Source organism: Protopterus annectens, chromosome 1.part0 (genome assembly GCF_019279795.1).
Source record: "Protopterus annectens isolate FY-2018-M chromosome 1.part0, PAN1.0, whole genome shotgun sequence".
NCBI classification, from domain to species: domain Eukaryota; kingdom Metazoa; phylum Chordata; order Ceratodontiformes; family Protopteridae; genus Protopterus; species Protopterus annectens.
The window spans coordinates 1,387,122,891-1,387,148,779 of NC_056725.1; the positions used below are offsets into that span (position 1 = coordinate 1,387,122,891).

The 25,889-nt window shown below is 38.7% G+C and overlaps 1 protein-coding gene across 1 annotated transcript in view; it reads right to left on the minus strand.

The window, feature by feature from the left end:
- The window catches only part of MDN1 (midasin AAA ATPase 1), a 3,484,183-nt gene that overhangs the window by 540,669 nt on the left and 2,917,625 nt on the right, over positions 1 to 25,889 (minus strand). The window contains exons 83-84 of the mRNA XM_044071809.1: positions 6,999 to 7,160; positions 6,725 to 6,862 (exon numbers count right to left, since the gene is read on the minus strand). Coding sequence (XP_043927744.1) covers positions 6,725 to 6,862; positions 6,999 to 7,160 — 300 coding nt within the window. The remainder of the gene's footprint in view (positions 1 to 6,724; positions 6,863 to 6,998; positions 7,161 to 25,889) is intronic.

The following is a 25,889-nucleotide window of genomic DNA, read 5'->3' on the forward strand; positions in this document are numbered from 1 at the left end:
TTTCACAAGATTAACCATAACAACATTAACATGGAACCTAAAGATAAAATAAAGGAGTTTATAACCACAAACATGAATAAAAAGCTTAATAAACAACAGATTAAACTATTGGACAAGAGTATTTCATATACAGAAGTTATTACACAAATAAATAAGCTTAAATCAAACAAAGCACCGGGTAATGATGGTATTATACCAGAGATATATAAAATCCTTTCTAAAACTACATATTCATTAATACATAAGGTTTTTATTCTGGCCCAAACTGAGTTAATAACCCCCCCATCTTGGCAATATACATTTATTTCACCAATTTTAAAACCTAATAAAGATCCAACTAGATGTTCTTCATATCGACCCATGTCATTACTTAATGTTGATTATAAAATGTTTATGAGTAGTTTTGCTGATAGATTGAAGACAATTATCCCGGCATTATAGACATAGATCAGACGGGCTTCATTGTAAATAGAAATACTTTTGATAATATAAGAAGAACTTTAACATTAATTGATTTTGCAAATAGGAAAAGAAAGATTTAACACTTATTAGTCTTGATATAGGTTCAGCATTTGATTCAGTAAGTTGGGACTATCTGTTTACCTTACTGAAATGCACAAATTTCTCTGATGCATTTGTAAATTTAATTGAGCATTTATACAAAGGAACGCTGGCTTATATTAAGGTAGGAACATATGTTTCACAAAAATACCCATTCTTAAAGGTACAAAGCAAGGATGTCCACTTTCTCCACTATTATTCACTTTAGTAATGGAGCCTTGGGCTAATTTGATTAGAAACAGTACTGACATAGAGGGTTTTGAAATAGAAGAAAATACAACATCAAAAATTCAACTTTTGCAGATGATGTTCTAATTACATCAGCAGGATCTAATTCTTCTATGCAGTCTTTATTTGATAAAATGATGAATTTTTAAAGTATTTCTGGTTTAATATTCAATGAAGAAAAAATACTACCTATATATACACTAAAAATACTCTCATTAGTGATTTTACTAAATATGTACCCAACTCAGGTCAGATAACTTATTTAGGTATAATACTATCTAAAGATATTAAATCTATTATATATAATAACTATAATACCTGTTTTCTTAATATACAAAATCTTTTTAATACCTGGAATAATATGTTTTTACTATGGAGGAGAGACTTACAATTATTAAAATGATAATATTCCCCAAGATTTTATACTTAATACAATCAATAATACTTTCACCTACAAAAATAACTATCAAGAAACTGAATACACTAATGTTACATTTCTTATGGGCACCTAATAGACCTAGGATTGCATTAAAGAAACATACTAATAGCTGGTCTCAAGGGGGTATTTCTTTTCCAGACTTTAATTTATATATTATCTCTTCTATTATAAAAGAGATTACTTTATTAATAGATCGGTCATATGTCGCAAAATGGAAAGATTATTGGGAGCTAATTAGTATGCACTTCATGAAAATCTCCTTAACACATAAAAATATGATTATAAAATACTCCATGTTGTGGTTGCTAAAGGAATTTTGTACTTCACCTATTACACCTAAACATATGGTCTGTTACCCATTAAATATTATTATTAGTTATCGTAACTTTATATTCATGCACCCTAAGTATAGGGAATGGAATTTTATTGTATTCCCTATAATTTATACTCAGGGTATGCTTATGTCATCTACTTCTGAAGGAGCTCATTTAGCTATAGATAATAATCTAAAGTACTGGTATCAGCTGATATCTGATAATAAAGTTAAAAATCTAGATTTCTTAAAACAAGAATTTGATCTAAGAGAAACTTGCTGGTTAGAGGTTCAGATCTTTAGACAACGTCTCATTGATAGAATAGATCTAATGTCTATAACAGTTAAAGAATCTATTCCAAAACTGATTGATTACTTGATAATAAATTTACAGCATAAAGTTTCTGATAAAGGTAAACTTTCATATATACATAAAATTATCAGACAAGAAACTTTTTACAATGGAGATTCATACTGGAATTATTTCACCTCTATTAATGGGGACCCACCAACTCAACAAGATAAACAATATATATTGGAATCTGCTTATAGAACTACATCTTCCATTGTCTGGAGACTTTATACATGGAAATTTTTACATAGATCTTTTATACACCTTTGATGATGAATAAAATTAATAATAAAGATAATCTATGTAAGAGATGTAATGTAGAAATTAATGCTGACTGGGCTCATATGTTTTATGACTGTATGAAGTTGAAAGAATACTGGAAGTCAATTAATGAATTTTTGCAGGCTCTTTTTACAGATAATTTCATTATTTCTAAGTCTCTTATATTATTCAACACACCTGTACCTCAATGTGTTAAAAAGATTAAGCTTCCCTTGTTATGGTCTATCCTAGCAGTGGCTAGGAAAATAATAACTAGAAATTGGATTTCAGATACACCTCCTTCGCTCAATGAATTTAAAAATGTTATGAATATAATGTGTCATATGGAAATAAGCACAATTAGAATGAGAACAACTAGAAAAACATCACATTTTATTGTATGGGATAATTTACAAAATTTGTTAAAAAAATTCTAATTTCAATAGCACAGTATTTTAGTTTAATTAATTGATCTGATTGTAGTGGATGTCTTTGTAAATACTTTAGTTGTTTTGTTGAATATTATAATAATACCTATTTTTAATTATTTGTATAAAATTGTTATGATATTTCTCTTATATGTTAAAACAATAAACTTGTTTTGAAAAAAAAGAAAGTACATGGTAACACACAACTGTTTATTCTAGCAGTTGTCTAAGTTTATAACATGGATATTTGAAATTTGTCCCTATTTTTGGGACTGTATTCCCCCATTATTGGCTTCGTCCAGGTATTTTGTGCTAAGGTTGAGAGTTATCTATGGCGAGAACTGAATTCATTGAATGTTTGGGGGCTGTATTCCCCCCATTATTGGCTTTGTTCAGGTGTTTTGTGCCAAGAGGTTGACCGCTATGGTGAGAACTGAATTCACTAAATGGTAGCCATTTAAGTTAGTCTTTCCTGTCTTTCACAAAAAAGCCGATTTGGCATAGTGGTATGTTTCTCTGACTGTTTTGCACAGGGTCCCCTGGGTTAAAGATGTGGCAGTGAAATGTATGGTGGTAACACAGCATTTTATTCTAGCAACTTTCCAACATTATACAAACAATGTTTAAAATGTGTCCCTGGTTTTTGGGCTTTTGTCCCCACCAATAAATGTCAGCTTTTTCCAGATTTCTTGTGCTGCAAAGTTCAGAGATACAACTACATGTCGAGTAGATTTTACAAGGAGCTGAGAGCTGCAAGGGAACAAAACTTTAGTGCTGCTTATTCTGAGTCTGCTTGCATTGTTAATAGCACAACAGGTAGTGTACTTGCTTTTGATGCAGAAGGCTGTGGGTTCTACTCCCACAGTAGATAGATGCATTGCTGATACTGTACTGTGTTGTAAAGTGGGTGGACGCTGCAGTCCTTTTTGGCAAAGATACCTAGAGTTGTAACTATGAACCTGTTATCAGTTTGCCATACAGTCCCTATTGTGATATTACTAGCTTATCATTTTTTTTTAATGCATGCAACATTGGCAATTTATTCCTCAAGGGCAACAGGCACTTTATTTGTAGATGAATAAACAATGACATATAAAGTTGTTTGCTAGCAGCAACCTCTTCATTGTTACAGATTTCTTTAATGTGGAATTTAGATGACTTTTACTACATCAGAGATTGTGCATATTTACTGACACTAGTGGACTGTAGAAGGTTGAGTAGACTTTTATGATGGAAATGTTCTGAATTGGGTAGTTTTGTCATTGGTGCATGCATTTTGTTTCATTGTTTACTGGAAAAATGTTCAAAACAATAAATTTAAAATGCCGTCTAACATCTGTAATGTATTGTACAAGGAATATAATTTAGTACAATCAGGAAGGTGCATCAAAGAGCACATGTATGTTTCATGTGCAAGGGGCCTATGATTTGAAAACAGCCCAAAGTTAATCTTTATCTGCCACTGGCAAAATGTATTTTCTTTGAATGTGGGTTTCAAAGCTGTTTCATTGAATGTGAGTTTCAAGGCCAGAGAAGTTTTAATGCTAAGCCTGTTTTCATTGTGAGACTGCATTGCTTTGTTTAGCAGATGTCTTAGTGTTTGTGCTATAAAATGCAAAATAAAACCTTCAAATGAAATCCAAATCATCATAGAAGTAAAGCAGTATGCACATTAGTGTTTATGGTAAATAGAGTGAAATAGCCAAGTAATGGATCATTGGAATGGCTGCAGGGAGGAGGGCTCCATTTGACCATGATTTTGTGAGGGGGAAGGGTGGCAAACTCAGACAGCCCCAGCTGAACTATACCTCCCAACTGTCCAGATTTTCACAGAATGAATAGACTTTTGCTTCTTATTTTTGGTTTGTTCCTCATAAAATTTGGTTTTCTAGAAAATCATTTAGGAATTAAGTCACTATATAATGACACACTGAGTTTCAGACTTCATAACCTTCAGAAAAATGCATGCGAAAGTAAGACCTGTTATTCTATCAACTGTCTTAGTTTATACAAGAGCAATTTTTAGTACTATTTATATGTTCCCCCAAAATATTTGGCCTTGTCTAGATTTATTGCATTAACAGGTTGAGAGGTACATGCAAATAAATTGCTTTATATAATTAGGCATAGCCAAACCTCTCAACTGTCCCCGAATTTGGCTTAAAATTTTGCTCTTCCCCTAATAATCCCTCCGCAAAAATAGCAATTTTGGAAGAAAACATGGAGGGTTTACAATTAAGAAATAACTGTAATAATCAGAGTTATAGATTACTTTTATTTCAGAAATGCATGTAGATTCTTTTATTTTGTCAGCTGCTCAAGTTAGCAGTACTAATATTAAAAAAGTGTCCCTTCTTTGACAGGTTCCTAGCTGTATTGTGTGACTGTTTTATATTTTTGCATCACATTTTCCATCCATTTTTCATAAAATTGTGTTTTTTTTGGCAAATTAGTGGTAAATCATTAAAGACTGAAGTTAGAAAATAATGAGACATTTGAGTTTCAGATTTCATATCCTTCAGAAAATTCATACTAATGCAAGACCTACTATTCTATTATCTTCCTAAGTTTATAAGAGCAATATTTAAAAATTGTCCTTATTTTTGGGCCTTTGTCCCACTTCTATGTATGGCTTTGTCCACATTTCTTGCTCTGTGGTTGAGAGGTATGACAAATGTGTCAGGGCCATCACAGTCAGCCAGAGACATTTCAAATTGTGACATACTTGTTGCACCCCACTCCCCCATGCAGTGACTCTGGATGTGTCCAAGCAAGTCAAGGAGCAGTTATGCAGTATAAATGTGCAGGGTGTAAATGTGCAGGGTATCCCCCCCATCCAAGGTAGACACAAGTACTACAGCGGCTTTTCATCTGTTCTTGACTTTGCAGAATGGTCTGGTTTCTGTCATATTTTTGTACTGTTGATTTATGCTTATTACTCAGAAAGTGCCTGTTGCTCTGTGTTTTACGTAGCAATGCTTTAATGACCATCAGGTAAGCTTGTCTGAGATCATAACATGCAAGTAAGCTTTAATAAGCATACTGTTAAAGAATTGCCAACATTGAAAGCCTTTCTGTTGTTGCTATGCAGAGAATACTTAACTAGATAATGTATAAGCGTTGGGTACTGAAATGCATATGACAGTATTTGTAATAAAGGACAGGATTACATTATTTTAAGAAGCTCATTACACTTGTTGGAGACTTCCAGTGATCTCTGAGGGCTTTACCCATAAACTAAACAGAATGCCATTCATGTGTGGTCCATAACCTGTACAGTAATCCTTTAAGCAATGTATCTTGAGCTTGTTTCTTGGTTGCTTTTCATTTTTTACTTTGATCATGTTTTCCCCATGAAACAAGTAGATAGTTGTCAGGCAGCAGGTCTTTTTTGGATAAGAAACATTTTTACAAATGAGGGCATCACAGATTGCTACTTTCAGCATGTTACTTGGTACTTTAATAAAGCTGAATAAAAATTATAATTAGAACTGCAGTGCAAGGAGAAGCGGTTTGAGTCGAGTGTTGCTCGTTTTTCTTATACTTGATTTTGACTGGCATTCCAGTAATGTATTTAAAAAGTAATTTATTTGTTCATGCCTCACAACCTTTTTCTTTCCATCTAGATATTAAGTAAGTTGTCATGCAGCCAATGCATTGAAATATTTTTATTCTTTTATACTTCATTTGGCTTGATTGGACTCTCATAATGAGGGTTTGGCACCCAGGGCAGCATATTTAATTAAAGTTAGTTTTTGTGGTTTTGAGCATAGCTCCTCCCCTTTCTAGTTGGCTGCACGCCTTCCCATTGACCCCACCCCATTCAGCTATCTCCTGCAGCCCCCCTTTGATTTGAAGTCACCAGCCGCCACTGACATTCTGGTAGTGAAAATATAAAAACCCAAGTAGAACCTATCTAAAAATGTTTTCCTTTCTTAAGGTGCTGAGATGTCAGTAATGATGATCCTTAGTAACGGGGTTACATGGGGCTAAAATCCTTCTGCATTGTGGTTGTGGGTTACTTTGACCCCCACATGTGAATGCAGGATTTGAATTCTACGTCAGATACAGTTTTTTTTCCAGATTAGGATAATACTTTATATTTGCAGGTGTTACAAATAAAAATGAACAAAAACACTCGCCTGCTCTTCGTCATCTATTTTATCACTGACATCTTTCATTCCTTCCCCTTCTCCTATTCCACCACCTTCGTAGTCATGGAATTCTGATGCTCCTTCTCCATCAGCTTCTTCCATCAGCTCTTTAGGAAGACAAAATCCCTAGGATGAAAACACAGACAAGTTTCTGAATGAAGCACAACCATGAATATGCCAGCTAAATAAATCATGCCTACAATCACTCAACTAGGATCTTTGCTAGTAAATATCCTGCAAGACTGTGAAACATTGCACTTACCTTCTGAGCAAGGTCAGTAAACATGGAGGTTAATACACAGAGCAACTTTGATGTTGTCCTGTGAGTGGATGACGAGACGGTGAGGTAGAAGAGTACCAGGTCAGTGTATGTAGACAGCATGGGCAGAAGGCGTGCAAACAAGTAACATGCGTGATTAAAGACCTAGAAACAAACAAAATAAAGATGAAAAGTTTCTCTGAATTCTATCATCTATTTCTAATCTACAAAATAGCAGTTTATACAAGTCTGTCCCTTCCTGATTACTATAAAGCTTATCAATAAGTACTACTCGCACAAAACTAATTCTAACAGTCTAGATACTATAAACTATATGGTTAGGTAGGCCACACTAATGAACTTTTTTCTTTTTTTTCCTTAGCTAGATCAAAGTCAAAAGCAATACAGAAAAAAAGGAAACAAAACTAAACCAAACAAGAATCATTTTAAATCGTGAACACAAATTAATGCAACATGTACACAGTTTAGAAATACTGTCAAATATCAGTTTTTTTGTAACAAAATGGGAGAAAAATACTGTAGAAATCATAATAATTAAATATTTATTACAGACTAGGAGTTAATCAGATCCCATAGAAATGACCCAAGCCCCTATGCTTTCCTGAAAGAGTCATTAGACTGCCATATTCACAGGACTTTCAAGGATATAGTATTAAAGCATCACCCCTTATCCTTAAAACAATTTCACTTATAATAGAAGCTTAGATAGCATTCAAGATGGGAAATGTAAATAGTGAATGCTAGTGAAATTTAAATGGTGACTAAACCATGAGTTTCAGTTAGCAATGCAGAAAAAGTGTATCCTCTAAATACAACTCCTAAGGATGGTCTCTTCATTGACGTGGCTCCTAGATCACAAAGTATCTTAAGGCATATGAGGTAGCAGCAGTTTTTAGTTTACAAACTGTGAACTTCAAATTGCTTCCAAAGATGGACAGATGTTTCCTGCTTTTCTGTTTGCACATTAAGCATGCTAAGAGGTGGCAACATAACGAGGAACAAAGGCTTCAAAACCAGCAACTAAAACAATTTAATTTACACAGTTCAACATGGCTATTATGCCAAAGTATGAGAATAATAGAGCTTGTTTAAACATCTTAAAGCTATCCAAACCAACCTACTGTAGCTCAGCTTGAAATCGCTCTGCGGTGTTAGCGAGGAGTAAAATCATCAGTTGGGAGGAGAAAAATGTCCAAGAGCAATTTCTTTTTAAAAGGGAATCACAATGTTCAAGACCTACATTTTGAGATGTTAGCAGTTTACATCCCAAGACCTACTCAACAGCAGTACCTTTTTTTTTTTTTTTTGTAAAAGCATCTTTATTAAATCACTTTAAACAATGACAAATATACAAGGACGCTGACAGAAAAGAAAACCTGCAGTGACATTTTTCATTATTTTCATGCAGTACGCCATTTTCTTTTTAGCTATCCTTCATTCCAAAATTAAATAACTGCTCAGTTCCTGCTCTCTCTAAAACCTCACTCCTCTTCATGAACATTACTCTTCATGCATTGTTCCCATAAATTCTACTTATTTCTATGCAGTTTTCTTTTCTAAAGATCCCACCTCCAGTTTTTTTTTTTTTCCTTCCTTCATATTACATTTCACTTTATTTACATTTGGTTTTTTGACTTCTATTTTCTAGTAATTACTTTTTTTTCAGTTACAACACCAACTTATAAAAAAAATAAAAAGGTCTTACTAACCAGAAACCAGAGCAAGAAAGCAAAAAAGGAAGAGAAAAACCACAAAAAGTAAAGAAAGTAAAGTAGTTTATTGGTAAGTTTTTTAATCACTAAATTTCAACTTCATTTAACCCAACACCATTTAATAAAACAAATACAATTATACTATATATAATTGTATATTTGGATGTTGAGAATGTTAAATCAAGGAAGGAGGGAAGGGAATCAAAAGAAAAATATCAAAATATTTTTATGTTATTTACACTACACTAGTAGTCATCCACCACATGTTAAATGTGGAATCATTAAGGGGCAACTTGTAAGAGCAGCCCGAATGGTTTCTGAATTTAATGATTTTTTGAGTGAATGTGATGTAATGGGGCAGATGTTTTTGGACAGGGGACATCCCTTACCACTGATTCGTAGTATAAGGGATGAAGTTATAAGGAAGAGAAATACCCCCTCCCCCCCATTCAACCTGTTACACAGGTAGACTCATCACATGAGTTTATGACCAGTAATAGTCCAGCAATATATGAATCTAGCTATGGTAAAGAAAGGAGTTTAACTTTTACTAGTGATACTTCCTTTTGTCCCTTACTACATTTTGTGAAGATAGCTATATGGTCACTGACATTTTAAACAAAAACTGAAGTATTATAAAAGGGGACCTAGATATGCTGGACACCTTTGGACTAACCCCTAAGGTAGTATATTGAAGGGGTAGTAACAAAAAATATTTTGGAAAGGCAATGTACTGGTACCAGGACACTAACTTATCAGACGGCACCATGTGGTATGTGCCATCAATGCCAACATATTTTTGTTGGGTCCAGTGTCAAGGTATTGGATAAGAATATAAAAATAAACGGCAAATACAGTTGCTATTCTTGGCCAGTGGTTTACAATGCCCTATGCACACAATGTAATTGATACTACATGGGCAAAACACAACGTAAATTGTCACAAAGAATTTATGAGCATTTTTATGAAATTGTACAACATAAGGAAAGCAATGCCTTATATAGACACTTAAAAGTATTTCCCCAACATACTTTCAAATTTGTGGTATTACAACAGATACAAAGTGAAGCCTGTGGGGGGAACCATGGAAGTTATATTTAGAACAGAAAGAGGTATGGTGGCAGATTTATTTGAATGCTAGTTGTCAACCAGGATTAAATGACATGGTGTCTGTTTCTAGTTTGGTTAAGTGTATGACAGATAGAATTACAGCATCTATCATTAGAAATGTGGTTAATGTATACAATCTAAATGGTAGATGGATGTAATGCAATATTAATAGTGATGTGAATGTCTCTTTAAAGAACATGTATTTTTTAAACTTGTAGTTCCTGAAATTTTTAAATGAATCATGTGGGAGTGTTTACTTGATGTTAATGGCTGCTGGTAGTTATGACACTGCTATAAATGGTTGGGTATGTTTGTTAAATGGTGTCTGAAGAAGTTTGATGATTTTAAACCTGATGAAAGCGCTTGCCAATAAACAGTATTTTACTGGATTTAGCACTTGTGGTTCTCTTCCTCTGCTGCTATTTTGCTCTTCTGCTTGGTGAATTTTGCTTCTTACTATGTCTAGGCAATTCAGATACCACATCCTTATTTATAACACTTGCTTTCCTTACTGACAAAGTACTCTTCTGGGAATTTAAAAAATCTTCCAACTCGTAAAACTCCCCCTCAAAAATTGTTCTAGTACCTCTCTCTTTCCCATCACACCTTTAGCATTCGCTATCTACCTGAGGAAAGTTTCTCTGAAGTCTGGTTGGGGTATATATACTGTAAATATGCCTATGTAAAACTTTCACAGCTAAATCCTAAACATTCTGAACGTTGCATATTTGGGAGCCGCATAAATGCCCTCCCGTTGCTCCTCTGTAAATTGCCTTTCCAGTTATCATTATCCCCCTTATTTCCCCATCTTCAAATGGGGTCAGGTTGTCGTGTCACTTATTGCCACCGCTCCCTATTCAGTGCCACTCTCTAACCTTCTTCGACACTTATGCCCAACTGTCACAGGGCCTTCTTTCACACAATGCATCCACCTCTTTGCTGGATGCCCTCATTTCCTCTTGCCTTCTTCCTGTCCATCACAAATCATCTTCATCAGACTGTCTTCTGCTTTCCTGCAGATGCATCTGAACCACTGTAATTCTGTTCTCTTTCACCTTTTCTGCAATTGGACCTTTTCTGGCTTCTTTCTGGTCTTATGTCCTCATTTCTTTGTTTGACCTATAGTGTAAATCCTACCACCCATCTCAGGCACTTCATTACCATCACCTTTAGCTTCCTCAACTGCTCTGCATTTACTGCCAAGGTTTCTGAACCATGCAGTAATACTGGTCATACTATTGTTTTGTACACCTTACTTTTCAGCTTCTTTGGCATTCTTTTGTCATTATACACTACCCGACACACTGTGCCAGATGGCTACATCCCCTATGATTCTAGCTTTGACCTCATCATTTAAACGACTTCTCCTCAACCACCCCTCCCAGATACTTGAAGCCATTAACCTGTTCCACTGATTCTCCTTCTATCTCAATTTTCAGCTTCTTCTGATTTCCCGCAATTGCTGCCATTACCACAGTCCTATCTGCAACTCAGTTTCATCCCGTGTGCCTTCAGTTTTGTATTCCAATCCCCTACCCCTTTGTACAGAGTTTGCCAATAATGCCACATAATCTGCAAACAGCAACTCTGTTGACCTGTCCCCTCTGACCTGTTTGCTGATGTAGTCCATTACAAATATGAACAGCAATGGGCTCACAGCTGAACCCCAATGCACTCCCACTCCCTCTTGGAATCCATCTATAAGACGGAGCACTGTTCGTATTTGAGTCATTGGATCTTTGTACATAGCTTGCACTAATTCTACCAATGTTATTGGGACTTACTGGAGCACTGACCAAATTTGCCTTCTTGGGACCTTGTCATATGCTTCTGCCAAGTCTAGGAATGCCCAGTTGGACACTTTCCTCATTTCTAGCTTCTCAAGTACCTCTCTCACTGAACACATTTTGTTGATTGTGCTGCATCCTGATCTGAACTGCTCATTTCCCATCTTACCTTCAACATATTTGTTTATCAATCACCCTCTCCAGAACATTTATGCATTGTGACAGGAATTTGATACCTCTAAACTTCCCACAATTGTCAATGTTCCCTTTGTTCTTGAACCCTGGTAGCAGTATGCTTATTTTCCAATCTGGAATGCATCATTCTCTCCACACTGCTATAAGTACGCTCAGTAACAATTTCTCCCCCATCTCACCCAATATCTTGATCACATTTGTTGTGACCTCATCTGAGCTTGCTGCTTTCCCTGACTTAATCTTCCTTAGTATTGCTCTTACTTCTTTTAGGGTGGGCTCCTCCTCTTTTACTGTAGGCTGTGTCTTGGACAGTACAGCTTCTGTGGGGTTTTCATCATTCAGAAACTGCTGGAAGTACTCTTTCCATCTGCCTTTGATGTCATGTGGACTGGTGAGTGGGTTGCTGCTGGCATCCCTTGGGCAGGGTGCCTGACTATCTTCTTTATCTTTATGTCTTTGCCTTGCATCCTGATAGGGATTCTATGTGACATCCACCGAGTCACTTTCCAGAAACTGGTAGAGTTAACTCTGATTCCTTGTTCTTTGCCATTTCAACTCTTCTATTAATCTCTTTGTTAGCCAAAAAGTATTCCTTCCTAGCCTGGTCTGTTTTTTATATTTCTTACTTTTTCTTGCACAATGTGTCTTTTCATAATTTCCTGGACTTTTGTATTCTACCAACAACTTTCCTTATGTAAATTATTTCCATACCTGGCTCAGCCGCATATATGTTTTGAGGCACTGCCATTCTTTTTCAATTCTACCCATTTCCCCCTCTTCTTGAGGTCCTAAAGCCTGGAGTAATTCCTTGAATTATTGTGCTCTCTCTCGCTCTCTACAGTCTCTCTTCCCAATCCTTTCTAACCTCCACTGATTGATTCTTACATTTATTGTGAAATACTTTATATCCCCTACTAATTATTCTTTCTTAATAGTTTATATGTTAATGCATTAACACAGCTAAAATAAGAGACTTAAGAAAAAAAAATTGAGTTCTAGGGTTAAGTTTTCCTTAAAAAAAAAAAAATCCAAACCAAAACATGCCTAAAATTGCATCCCTATAACTACACTGGGAGTATGCAACTGGATACATACCTTCTTTTGCAGAAAACTATTTGTGTAAACATTTCAGTGCAAATATTCTATACCACCTACATTTTTTTGGGATACCTCAGCAACTGACAAACCCACTTCCAAGTTGCTTTATCTATTGCTTCATCTAATACAACACTGCAAACCCAGGCCATTTTACAACTGTCTAACATCCAAGGCCTTCAATGCTTTGGAATGATGCACATGAAAATGTCAAATCTAATACTCCAGCTGTACCAGTATCCCAAACTTGTCAAATTTTCTACTCTAGCTGTACCAATCATCCCTTTGTACCCAAAGCCTTAAAACTGCAGTAAATGAAACTGCTGCTAAATTTGGGACCATGTTCCTCAATTTTAGTCAATTCATAACTGCTCCCAAAGATTTATTCTATTTCCATCTTTCCAGTTTCTCAAAACTTCTCTCTCCCTGAGCACCAATTTTACTCTCAATGGGGTGCAAATGCACTTAGAACTAGGTATAAACATTTCTAACATGTAATGCAGAGTCAGAGTCTGCTTTGCTACATATGGGAGCTCTCTGGTATACAAGGCAGAATCAACATTTCATTCCTGCCCCTTGGAAATAATCAAAGGAGTCCGATCTTCTGCTTCTACTCTTGTCAAGCCCAGGTCAGAAGAATATGACATAGCCACTTATCCAAAGGACTATGAAAAGCACAAAGACCTGATAGTTACGAATACCGAATGCAAAGCATATCTCTAACTAATGTCACATCAAACATAAGGAGCAAACTGAACAAAACACCAAGCTTTTTCCTGATTTAACAGGATTTACATACCACACCCTATCTAGTACACAAATAAGAGATGTCCTGCATGTCAGTTTTATGTTGGCCAAACCTCTCGTCCATTAAGATTTCGCATAAGTGAGCACCTTAGTGCTATTAGAACCAAAAAACTAACAAATGCGCTATATAAGCATACTTTGATTCACCACACTGCCCAATTTCAATTTACTATCATTGATAGGATTCAGCTGCCGAGGTTCACCAAGGCAGGCTGGCATGATAAACTCAATAATATGGAAGCATTATGGATTACCAAACTGGGTGCTTTGTTCAAACCTGGGTTAAATGAATATGGATAAAATAATATGTCAATAATATAATATATATTTATACATTTATTGCTGTACCTTCGGGTTTGAGCTGAGCTTAATTTCCCTGTTTTGCTGGGGACTAATGTGATTAATATAATGCAACATTATTACATATATTTATATATTTTTTGTCATTATTTTTTGTTTTTATGAATTGCATATACAACATTAATATGTTTTTTCCTTTTTTGGTTGCATATCCCTTTAAATTATCAAGTATATAAGGAACATCAGTAGGCATTACTTCAATTCTTTTTTTCTGCACTGAAGAAGGCCATTGTATTTTTTATTTTGTTTTTTAACATGCCACAATAAATAAGTCTTTTGCTTGCCTAAACCTTTGTGCTGGCTCGTTTTGTTCGTTTTGACATTTTGGTTTGAGCCTTGCACTTGATCCACCTTGCATGTCTTTTTTGGTTTGCTGCATGTCAGTCAGACATGAAAACAGGACATACAGCATGGATCAACTCAACCCAGTGGCATTTAACGTGTGTGTGTGTTATACTGGAACCCATTTAAACAAAAAAAAAGCAAAGTGCAGCCGGATGGCAAAATTGAACACCTCCCCAAAGACAAATGGATACAAAGACACTTCATCATCCAATAGTAAATGAATTGCAATTCTGAATATGCTTCAAACAAAATAAAATGTTACACTCATAATCAATCTCTGTTACACTATTACACTCAGTTCCCCAAATTAAATATAAAAGTTTTATTTATGATGACAAAACACTAACACTTAACTTTAACAACCAGAAAGGTCAATAATTTACAGCAAAAAACCCCCCAAAAAACAGAATAACCCACAAAACACTACCCAAACATGCAAGTATGCCTCATGTCCAAAACAAGCAGCTGATACAGCCACCTCAGCTTTCTTTCAAGATGTATAATGCAGTCCAATGAAGAATCCTGGGGCTGCAGATATTGTAGGGAAGTCCAAAGGAATGGAAGCATCAAGTCAAAAAGGTAATAAGGGGGCATCAGGAAGACAGGACACAACTAGGGGTTCCAAAAATCTTCACTCTTGTTCCAGTTAGAGAAGGCCACGTTCAGTTTCCAAAAGACTCTATATGCCTGATGGCTCATCTTGCTCTTGCAAAAACCAACTGACTAAGTTGTTTAAACAGCAGTGACCACTGTTGTTCCAGACAGGCCACTCCTTATCCTCCTTACAGACCCACACTAGCACTTGCTCTAGTGAAAGAAAAATTACCAAGCAGTTCAAAAAACAGGGACTATTGTTGTTTTAGAGTGAATGCAGCTCATATCCAACAATCATTATCCATCACTGACAACTGCAAAAAAACAGAATTAAAATATCACTCATCAAGGATACTTAGTAGTAGGGCTATGACACCAATAAATCAGGAACAGCAGTCAAAAAAAACAGCCAAATAATGTAAACCTAAACAAAGTAATATAGGAAACCATGACAATTGTTCATGTTGCAGCAATGTACCACACTAAGACCTCAGATGGTGAACAATGGTATTTCGGCAGAAGTTGGGAGGGAAGAAAATGATAATTTTCGGGAAGATTTTAACAATATTTTAAAAGTGCGTGTGGGGGAAGTACAGCATCTTGGAAGAAAGCTGAGGTACTTATATAAACCAAAGACCCTTCATCAGATTCAGTTTTATATTACACTCATTTCAGTTTTGAACCGTGATTTTAAAGTGTTTGTCTATACTAATTAAGAGATTGGCAAAGGTGTCAATAAAACTGACCGATATGGATCAATTTGATTTGGTGGAAGGAAGGCAAACATTCGATAACGTTAACAGAATGATGATGCTACATAGTTAGTAGTTCTGATGCAGAGAAGGCATTCAGTAGAATCAGGTGGGATTTTAGGAACTGGGCAACGGCAACATTTGCATTCCTCGACAGGATAATAGGGTTAATCAGGAGAACATACTGAAGGGGTTGGAGGCAAGAATTAAGGTGTGAGGACTTCTGTGCAACAAGCTAGGTTTGAGCAAAAGAAATAAGCAGGGGTGCTCTATTTGTTTTATATTCAGAGCCAAACGCATAGAAAATTGACTCAAAAATTAAAGGACTGGCATGGTAATCAAGAAAGCTTTATTCACAGATAATATTTTGCCCTTGATAAATGCAGAAGGGACATTACAACACTGTAAAACATTAAGACGGTTTCAGTTTTTTTTTCAGGATACAAAATAAATGAAGATAAAGCAAAGGCTATAGCAGTAAGCTATTTACCTACAAATGAATTGATTCAGCAGTACCCATATTTACCGGGACATGACAAGATAAAGTATTTAGGTATACGGATTAGACAGAATTGGCTGGGATTTTATGAGTAGGGAAAAAAGTAGCATTTGTTTTCTCAGATAGAATAAGTGGGTTAATTAGCTGGAAATAAGAATCACGACGCAAGAATTAAAACTGAAAAGTTACTCTCTGACAAGCTGTGTACTAACAGAGGAACTGGGAAGGGATGTCCAATTTTTCCCTTATTTGCTTTACATTTAGAGCCACTGCTAAAGAAAATGAGGGACTCGCACATTCAAGGACATAAATGGTATGGTATCAAGAATTGCAGATATTAATATTTTGTACTTGATAACTCCAGAAAGGGAAGTGTTGGTGTGTGAAACATTCTGAGACGGTTTCAAGCTATTTTGTGAAATAAAAGATAAAACCTGGGCCTTGTATCAAAAAGGGGTGAACTAAATCCAGAAAGTTTAACATTTTTGTTTGCAAATGTTTACACAAGTACATTTACACCCCAGAGACTTCACAAAATATTTGTAGGGTAAGTTTAGTGTTGGAGATGTTATAGTGGCCATTTACATTTAGGGGGCTGGTAGCATATCTGGTCATACCCAATAATAGATCACTTTAAAGAAGACCTACAATCCCTAATAAGTAAACTCCTACACAGAAAATGACAGCGTAAAAAACAGCATGTATATGAATTGGTTTAAGCAGCTTGAAACTTGTCCTTGCCTCTAGTTATGTCTTGATTGCTCCAACACACAGACACACACACACACACACACACACACACGGAAACGGCACTCACAGAAGAAACTCAAGCTTATAAAAACGAAAAACTTTATTACCAAATGGTTTACAGCTTTCTTCCCTCAAAATGGGGACTTCATCAGAACAAATCATTGCAACTCACCCTGCCACTTTTATATTAAAACCATTAGCACTCAATTATTTAATTACTTAAAACAAATTGAATTAATCAATACCCATACCAAAAATTACAATAAACCACCACACTGTAAAAACAGAATAAATTAAATTTGTGTAATAAAAACATCATATCCCAAAATGTTCTTTAATTTTAATATACTTGATATACTGATGTATTCATTAATACCTGGAAATGGGTTGCATTTAATTGAAGTTAACACTTTAATTCACATATATCTAAGTGAATGTCTAAAACTCTCCCTTGAACATCCTTAATTGCTGGAAGACAAATTGTTTATTTGTGCTGGAGCCCTTGGTTATTCCTGCTGGTGTCGTGGAATGGCAACCCATGGAGGATTCGTGTTTTAATGGCGAAATTACTGAGCTTCTGCAGCAAATTAAACAGTTAGCTGCACATACATCACAAATAAAATCCTTAATGGATAAACAGGACGGAACGGGGAATCTGTTTGGCAGCCTTGGCCATCCACTCACCCAGCCTACACCACGGTCGCAGCCTGAGCGGATTGTTACTGCAGGGTGGAAGAATAACTTCTTTAATTTTCATATTGACAATGCCAATGTTGGTAACCAACAACAGGTATCTTTATCATTGGCAGAAAAGACTTAAATTATTTGAGAAAGATTATTTATGTACAAGAAATTGCAGATAGAAAATTTGTATTTACAAGGAACACTGAACTTCAGCAGGTTCTGCGGGGCATAAGACTTTGGAAGTATCCAAATAGTGAGAAAAAAAAACCCAGAATTTTTAAGGGATTTGTACAGACTATTTGATCAAACTGGTACTGAATTATTACAGCTCATTATAAAATATAATAAAAAGACATTGGACATTTTAACTAAGAGAATGGATGAGAATAATAATTTGATTCAAAATGACTTGTTTTTTGAGCGTTACAAAACCAATTATGACAACCTGTTTGCAAGTGTAGAAGCAGGTTGTTAACAGTATGTTTCTTCGTAAATTAAATAAAATTAAGAGGGACATGGATGAGTACTAAAAAGGAAAAGCCTATCCTTTTTCTTCGGGTAGTAATGATGTTAACAGTGAGGGAGCCAATGATCAGTCCAGGAGTTATGCAGAAGTTACGTCATCACCGGTTATCAATTGCGGCAGACCCATTACCCTGTAGAGGAGAATCTACGGCGTTCCGAGAGGTTGCGGGAGAAGGGCCAGCAAGGACCATGGTTTGGGAAAAAGCTGGAGAGATTATACGACCCAGGGAATGAGGCCAAAGCAGTCAAAATACTCGAATTACCAGCGCAGGAACTGATGGACATGGCAATTAAACCTTTTCCCGAAGTAAGTGCTGTAAAGAGCTGTAATACCAATATGGATTTGACCAAGTTTGTTGGATAGAATTTCAATTTATGAATGCGGCATAGCAGATTCCCTCTATGTACAGGATGACGAAATAGATGAACTTTCTGTATATTCAGTAGCTGAAAATGTATGCAACAATGGACATTCTGATGCGACAATTTGACCACTGGAATTGTTGATCTTGATATTACTGATGTTGAACCTGTTGAATATGACGTGTTTATGCAATATTTGCAGGATGTGGTTGGGTTGTATAGTTGTGTTTCACCACAGAATTTAAGTAATGAGGTAGGCAATTTTAAAGTGTACAACTATTCAAATAAGGTGATTGGTACTGCACATGCCAATCTCCTAGCTAAAGGTTTCTCATTATGTTCCATGCAGAAGGGGCAAAGGGGCGGACACTTTGATTGATTTAAAGTTATTTATATGAAAATTAAACCTAAACATTTGGTTTAATAATACTATAAGTGACAATAACATGCCACAATTGAAGAAACTTAGTATTTTAACCCACCTGTTAACACTTTAGTAGGTGTTTTTGAAAAAAATATGCGAAAGAGATATTAGGCAAGTGTTTAAACATCCACCTAAAGAAGAAGGGAGTAATTTAAGTATGGAAGAGCAGGGTTTGTTAGCCGAAATAGCTAAAGATAAAGTATTCGGGCAATGAAACCAGATAAGGGCAATGGAGTGGTCATTATGGATAGAGAGGACTATTCAAATGGTACGAGTTGCTTATTAATGGATAGTACACCTATATGGAGAGCTCTTCGAATGAGATTCATATTAGATATAATAAATTAGATAGGATATTAGAAGATGATTTTATATATATAAATCCATAAAGGATTGGATAATCTTAAATTTAGACCAAGTGTGGATGGGAAACATTCTAAAACAAGAAATTATGTACTCACCATAACGTTCGATGTATGTAGTCCATCTCTTCTCACATTCTTACCCGTGGGGTTCGGAGCCGAACCTCGGCTCTGACTCGGCCATACTCTAGCTCGGAAGTCTTTCAATTGGCTGGGCTAAGAAGGTATCCCATGCTGCACTGCTCCCTTTCCCCAGATCTTGTTTGCTGCGAGCAAATCACTCACTTCTCTACACACAATATCATATAAAGAAGGAAGAACATACCAACCAGAAAGGAATTTGAAACCATACCTAACCCCTAGGTCCTCCAGGATGAGGGAAGGAGGGGGTGAGGTGAGATGGACTACATACATCGAATGTTATGGTGAGTACATAACTTCTTGATGTTATGTAGTCCAATCTCGCCTACATTCTTACCCGTGGGACAGCGTCCCCAGCACCTGAATCCTGGGAGGCTCAGTGGAAAATACTCCTGAGCACTGTGGAACTAAAGGAAGACCTGCCTCTGGACACCAAATCTAACCTGGCTTGAAAGGCTGTAGATGTAGACGCAGATCAGGTAGAATGAGCCTTCACTCGAAATGGTAAATCCCTGCCACCTGAAGCATAAATGAATGAAATACAACTGGAGATCCATCTAGACAAGGTGACTTTGGTAACAGGAGACCCAATCCTGTTTTCTGAAAATGAGACAAACAACTGATCCGATTTTCTAAGATCCTTCGTTCTATGTAAATAGAATCGTAATTGTCTGTGCACATCCAGCTGATGAAATCTAAACTCTGCCTTGTTCAAGAACTCTGGAAAGAATACAGGTAGTTCAATGGATTGGTTTAGATTACTAACGGAAGCCACTTTTGGTAGAAAAGAAGGGTTTGGTCTGAGAGAAACCCTGTCCTTATGAAAAATCAAGTAAGGTGGTTTAACTTATCAGGCTTGATGCTCCGAGACGCGTCTGGCTGAAGTGATGGCTACCAAAAAGATTGTCTTCCAAGTCAAATATTTTAAATCACAAGTGGCTGTAGGTTTAAAGGGGGGCGAAGTGAGACATTGTAGAACAAAATTTAAGTCCCAAGGCATAGCTGGGACAAAAACTGGAGGACGAAGCAGCATAGTGACCTTCAGGAATGCCTTACAAAGTCTATGTGCCATGAGACTAGGCTCATCAGCGACGTGAAAAGTGGAAATAGCCGCCAACTGGACCTTAATAGTTGTGGCTGCTGATTCCTGGTTGAAAAGCATGTTGAGGAACTCCAGGACTGACAAAACTGGAGCTGTATAAGGATCAATTTGTCTTGCATGTACCCATATAGAAAATCTCTTCCATTTGCTGGAATAGACTTTTTCTGGTGGAAGGCTTATGGGAAGAAGACAGAATATGAACCACTTCCGTTGGAAAAATGATGAAGCCTGACTAATGATGGAACTGGAGGAGCCAGGCTGTCAACAGGAGGGTCTGAAGAGAGGGATGGAGCTGCCCTGACATACGAGTCAACAGATCTGGTTGAGGGTCCAGAATCCAGGGGGCGTCCACTAGGGTAAGGATGGAGAAAGGAGAACCAAATTTGACGAGGCCAGTGTGGAGCAATTAGAATCATTTTGCTTCCCAAAGATTGTGCTTTCTGAATAACCTTTGTCAGCAGAGGAATATAGGAGGGAAGGCATACAGTAGACCGGAGGGCCAATCATGAACTAGAGCGTCCCTGGGTGACTCCCACTGAGGGGGGATAAGGGTGAAGTAGCTGCTGCATTTGGTATTGAGGGAGCTGGCAAATAGGTCGCAGCAAGGCTGACCCCACCTGCAGAAAATCAGCTCCACAACCTGATTGTTCAGGGACCACTCTTGAGGCATCAGAATAGCTCTGCTCAACCTGTCGGCAATCACAGTGGACTTCCCCAGAATGTGCGTTGCTACAAGAAAACGTTGGGAAGCCACTGCCACACTCGCATGGCCTCTCTGCAAAGGGGGGTACGACTTGGTTCCTCCCTGTTTGTTTAGATACCATACCACTGACATACTGTCTGTGTAGATAGCAATTGTCCCAAGAGGAAGAAAGCTCTAAAGTGCTTGCAACGCTAGTAGCACTGCTCTCATATCCAGGACATTGATATGCAGATGCATCTTGTGTTCCTGCCACGTGCCTTGGACTGTCCTGCCTAGATAATGCCCCCCACCCCATCTGGGAGGCATCCGTGGTCACTGTGGCAACCTGAGGGGACGAAACGAAGGGTTTTCCCATGTAAAAGTTGCTGGTGTGAAGCCACCAGTGCAGATCCTGCTTGCACCTGTCTGTGATTATTATGAGATGAAAAGCGGAAGATGTTGTAGAGACCACTGGGCGAAGAGTAGCCATTGAAGGAGCCTCATTTGTAGCCTCGCCAGAGGAACCAGCATAATTGTAGCAGCCATCGCCCCCAACAATTTGAGGATCAATCTTGCCTTTACTCTTCTCAAAGGGAGAAACGTGTACACCTGCTGTTGTAAACTTTGAATCCTTTCTAGTGGTAAAAACGCCCTCCTGAGAACGGTGTCTAACTTGGTGCCTATAAAGGTGACACGCTGCGAGGGCAACAAGGCAGACTTTTCCCAATTTAGAGTGATACCTAACTGTTGACACAGTTTGATTGTGGCGTCTCTGGTTTGTAGGAGTAGATGCCTGGTGGTGGCAGAAAGGAGCCAGTCATCCAGGTACAGAAACACTTGGAATCCCCGACGTCTCAAGTGAGCAGTCACCACTGCCATGCATTTGGTGAACACCCTGGGGGCTGTGGTGAGACCAAAGGGCAGGGCGCGAAATTGAAAATGACTGGTTCCCAGCCGGAGGCATAGATGACTTCTGGATGCCCTGTCCATCTTTATATGGTAGTAAGCATCCTTGAGGTCAATGGAGCACATCCACACTTCTTTTCCCAACAATGGGAGAATAGATTGCAACGTGACCATTCGGAACTTAGACTTCTTCACATGGGTGTTCAATCTGTCGAGATCCAAAATGGGTCTCAGGTCCCTTTGTCCTTTTCAGCACCAAAAAGAATCTGGAGTAAGTCCCTAATCTGATCTGGTCTGAGGGGACATGCTTGATGGCTCCTTTTTCTAGCAGCTTTAAAACCTCTGAAGCTGCAGAATCCCTTTGATTGGGTGGAACATCTGGGATTTTTCTGATCGGAGGGGGAGCTGAAGAGAAGGGAATGGGATATCCTCTGGTAACTATTTTTAATACCCATTGGTCCTGAGTGATACTTTGCCAGGCCTCTGGGTGTAGTGAAATGCGACCCCCGACTGGCTCCGGAAATGCACAGTCGGGCCTCCCATCAGGAGCGCTGGTAGGAAGAACCATGAAAGGAATCACGGTCTCCCTGGTTACGCGGGCCTCCTCTGCCCCATAGGGCGGCGTCTACCAGAATTACCACCCCCTCCCCTGCCTCTGGAGGGGGACTCATCTTGTGCGTCATGAAAAAACCTCTACGATTTTTTGAACCACATCTTCACACCCCTCGGGGTCTTGGGATAAGGACTAGAGGGTAGGAAAAACGGACTCCCACAGCAGACAGTGTTTTTCCCTCTTGCTCGCACCTAGTGAGTGTCCTTTACCGTGGCTCCGAATAAGGAGGAACCAAACGGGGTGTTGGTGAATGTAGATTTGAAGGCCTCTGCAAAATTACAGAGGCGCATCCAGGAGCGTCTCCTAAGAGGAACTCCCGAACTTGCTGCCCTACCCGCTCCTTCAGATGCTTAAGAGATCAGCCTCATGGAAGAGTTAGCAACAGAGTTGAGGGTAGACATCTGAGCATTGACCTTCTGAGCCACTGCATCAGAAACGTTACCCTGCAGAGCATCTCCAAGCTCTTTCAGGAGATCTCTTTGGAGCCGTGTAAAATGTGATAAGTAATTCAGTGACCACAGGGTAAAGGCTGCTGAAGAAAATATACACTTCCCGTACTGCTCCATGGTCCTAGACTCCTTGTTAGGAGGATGGACGGTAGACGAAGTCTCAGCCAGTTCCTTCTTGGTGGCCGGTCCACCACCATGGCATCTACAGGAACTTCCTAAGATAGAAACTCTTTGTCAGAGGGGGCGGACAAGAATTTGTTGGGTCTCCTGGGGACTGGTTCCACAGAGTCAGGGGTTTCCCACTCCCTTCGACAAACCAGATCCAAAAGTTCGAAAGGGTGGGCTGAGCCCCAAAGGCCTTCAGGAACACAGACTCCCTCCTCGGAGGGAGCTTTGGAGGGCCAGTCACCCCTCTGCTTCACAATTTCTAGGATGTCAGAAAGAGAGACATCCTCAGAGGATGACTTGGGGGACCCCTCCGATTCCTCGAGGTTTGTGTCTGGCGTGAGGGGCTCATCTTGGGAGTCAATGTGCTTCCTCTTGCACGTTCTTTTTCTGGGTGGCTCCTCAGGCAAAAACACTGAGGGGCCCTCAGAAATAAGGGGACCACTCATGGGAGTATCTTGAGGCCTTGGGTCTTCGCTGTCGAAAGATAGAGAGCGATCAGAGACCTGCACTGGAGCTGGAGGGGACAGTGTGTCAGTGCCGAATGATGCCGCTGAGGACCTGGCCAGCGTGCTCCACATGGCCTCGAAAGCTGGTCCCCCCTTCTCCGAAGATCAACCAACCATGGAAGACCTCAGAGCAGAAGGGACAAGGTCCAAAGCAGGGGTCAGGCTCCCCCACGCTGAAGCACCGAGAGGGAAGCTAGGAGCCGAAAAGTGACCCGAGGCTTCCCCCTCGGGTCCAACCGAGGAACCATGAGTCCTGGACCCCGTGGACGGAGCCGACGGGGTCGGAGCTGAAGCCGGAGCCGAAAAGCCAGGATGGGCCATCGAAGCAGACCTAGGGACATCAGACTGCGCCAACCACTCCGGCTCCAAAATCTGAGATTCGATCGCAAGTATCGATGCTGGCTGGGTGACAAGCTCTGGAGCCGACTGGGCTGGAGCCGAAAACAATTTTGCCAGTACCGGTGACTGGAGCAGTCTCTGTACCACTCTATCTACATCCACATCTGAAAGATTCCTGGAGGACCTAGAAGATGAGGAAGGAGATCTAGACCTCCTCTCCGAAGGAGCCCTATGAGGAGGAGAGACCGGCTCCGAACTAGCACCTCCGCAATCGGCTCCGAGGGACTTGGAGCCGAAGCAGATTCAGTCAATACACTAACTTCCTGCAGCTCCAAGGACAGTGGAGCCGAGGATGCCACAGTAGATTTTACTACTTTCGCCGGAGGCTCCGAGGATACAGATGGAGCCGGAGAACACTTTTTAGCCTTGGAAGTTTTACTCTTAGAGGGAGAGGACTTGAAGCTAGAAGCCCTTCCCAAATCCTCCTCGAAGGAGGGTTTCAAAAGTCCTTTCAAAATTAGTTTGTTCTTCCTCTCCTGAAGAACACGCGGGCTAAATGCATGGCAAAATGTACAAGATTCCTGGAGGTGAATAGCCCCCAGACAATAAACACAGAGTGTCCATCAGTGATTGACATCTTATAACCACATTTAGTACATTTCTTAAAGCCCGAGGGCTTATGCTCTTTCGTATCCTTAGACACAGTGAAGGATAAAAAACACCAACCGTTAATCACGATCAACCGTTAATATAGAAGCCACAAGCGTGGGAACAAAGAAAACCAACATACAATTACAAAAGACCTCTAACTTAAGCGGACAACAGGAACACAAGGAAAAGACTAGGTCCTCTAACTTAAACGGTCCTAGCCCGAGGGATAGGTACCTACTAACACTAACAAGCAACAAAGAAGAAGGGGCGAACTAGGTCCTCTAAATGAAACGGGCTTAGCCTGTAGGGGAAACAGTTAGTGAGACACCACAAAAGACAATATTACTAGAAAAAAAATTACACCAGATTATTAAACCAGTACACACACACACAACACACAGCTATGAAAATAGCTTTTTTTGAAGTAAGAAACTGTCAATAAAGACAAAAGTTATACTTGGCCACAGCCAAGAGCGAGACCACGTCTGAGCTATATGAGTGGCAAACGAGATCTGGGGAAAGGGAGCAGTGCAGCATGGGATACCTTCTTAGCCCAGCCAATTGAAAGACTTTGAGCTAGAGTATGGCAGAGTCGGAGCACAGGTTCGGCTTCGAACCCCGCGGGTAAGAATGTAGACGTGATTGGACTACATAACATCTTGTTTTATTAGTAAGTATTTAGATTTTCACCTACAAAAAGGGTTAAAACAATTTATCAAAGTGTGCAAGGATTCTGGGCAGTTTTTGGAAAAAGTAAACAGCCCAGATGTTAGTGAGCATTTGATCATGGTAACTAGTGGTGTATGCAACCTGTTCTCAGTTATGCCCCATGATGTGGGCTTGACATGGTTAGTTATGTACGATCAAGATGATATTAATGTATATATTATGTTAATGAAGGCAGTATTAAAAAGTAATTATGTATTTTTTGAAGGTCAATATTACAAACAGA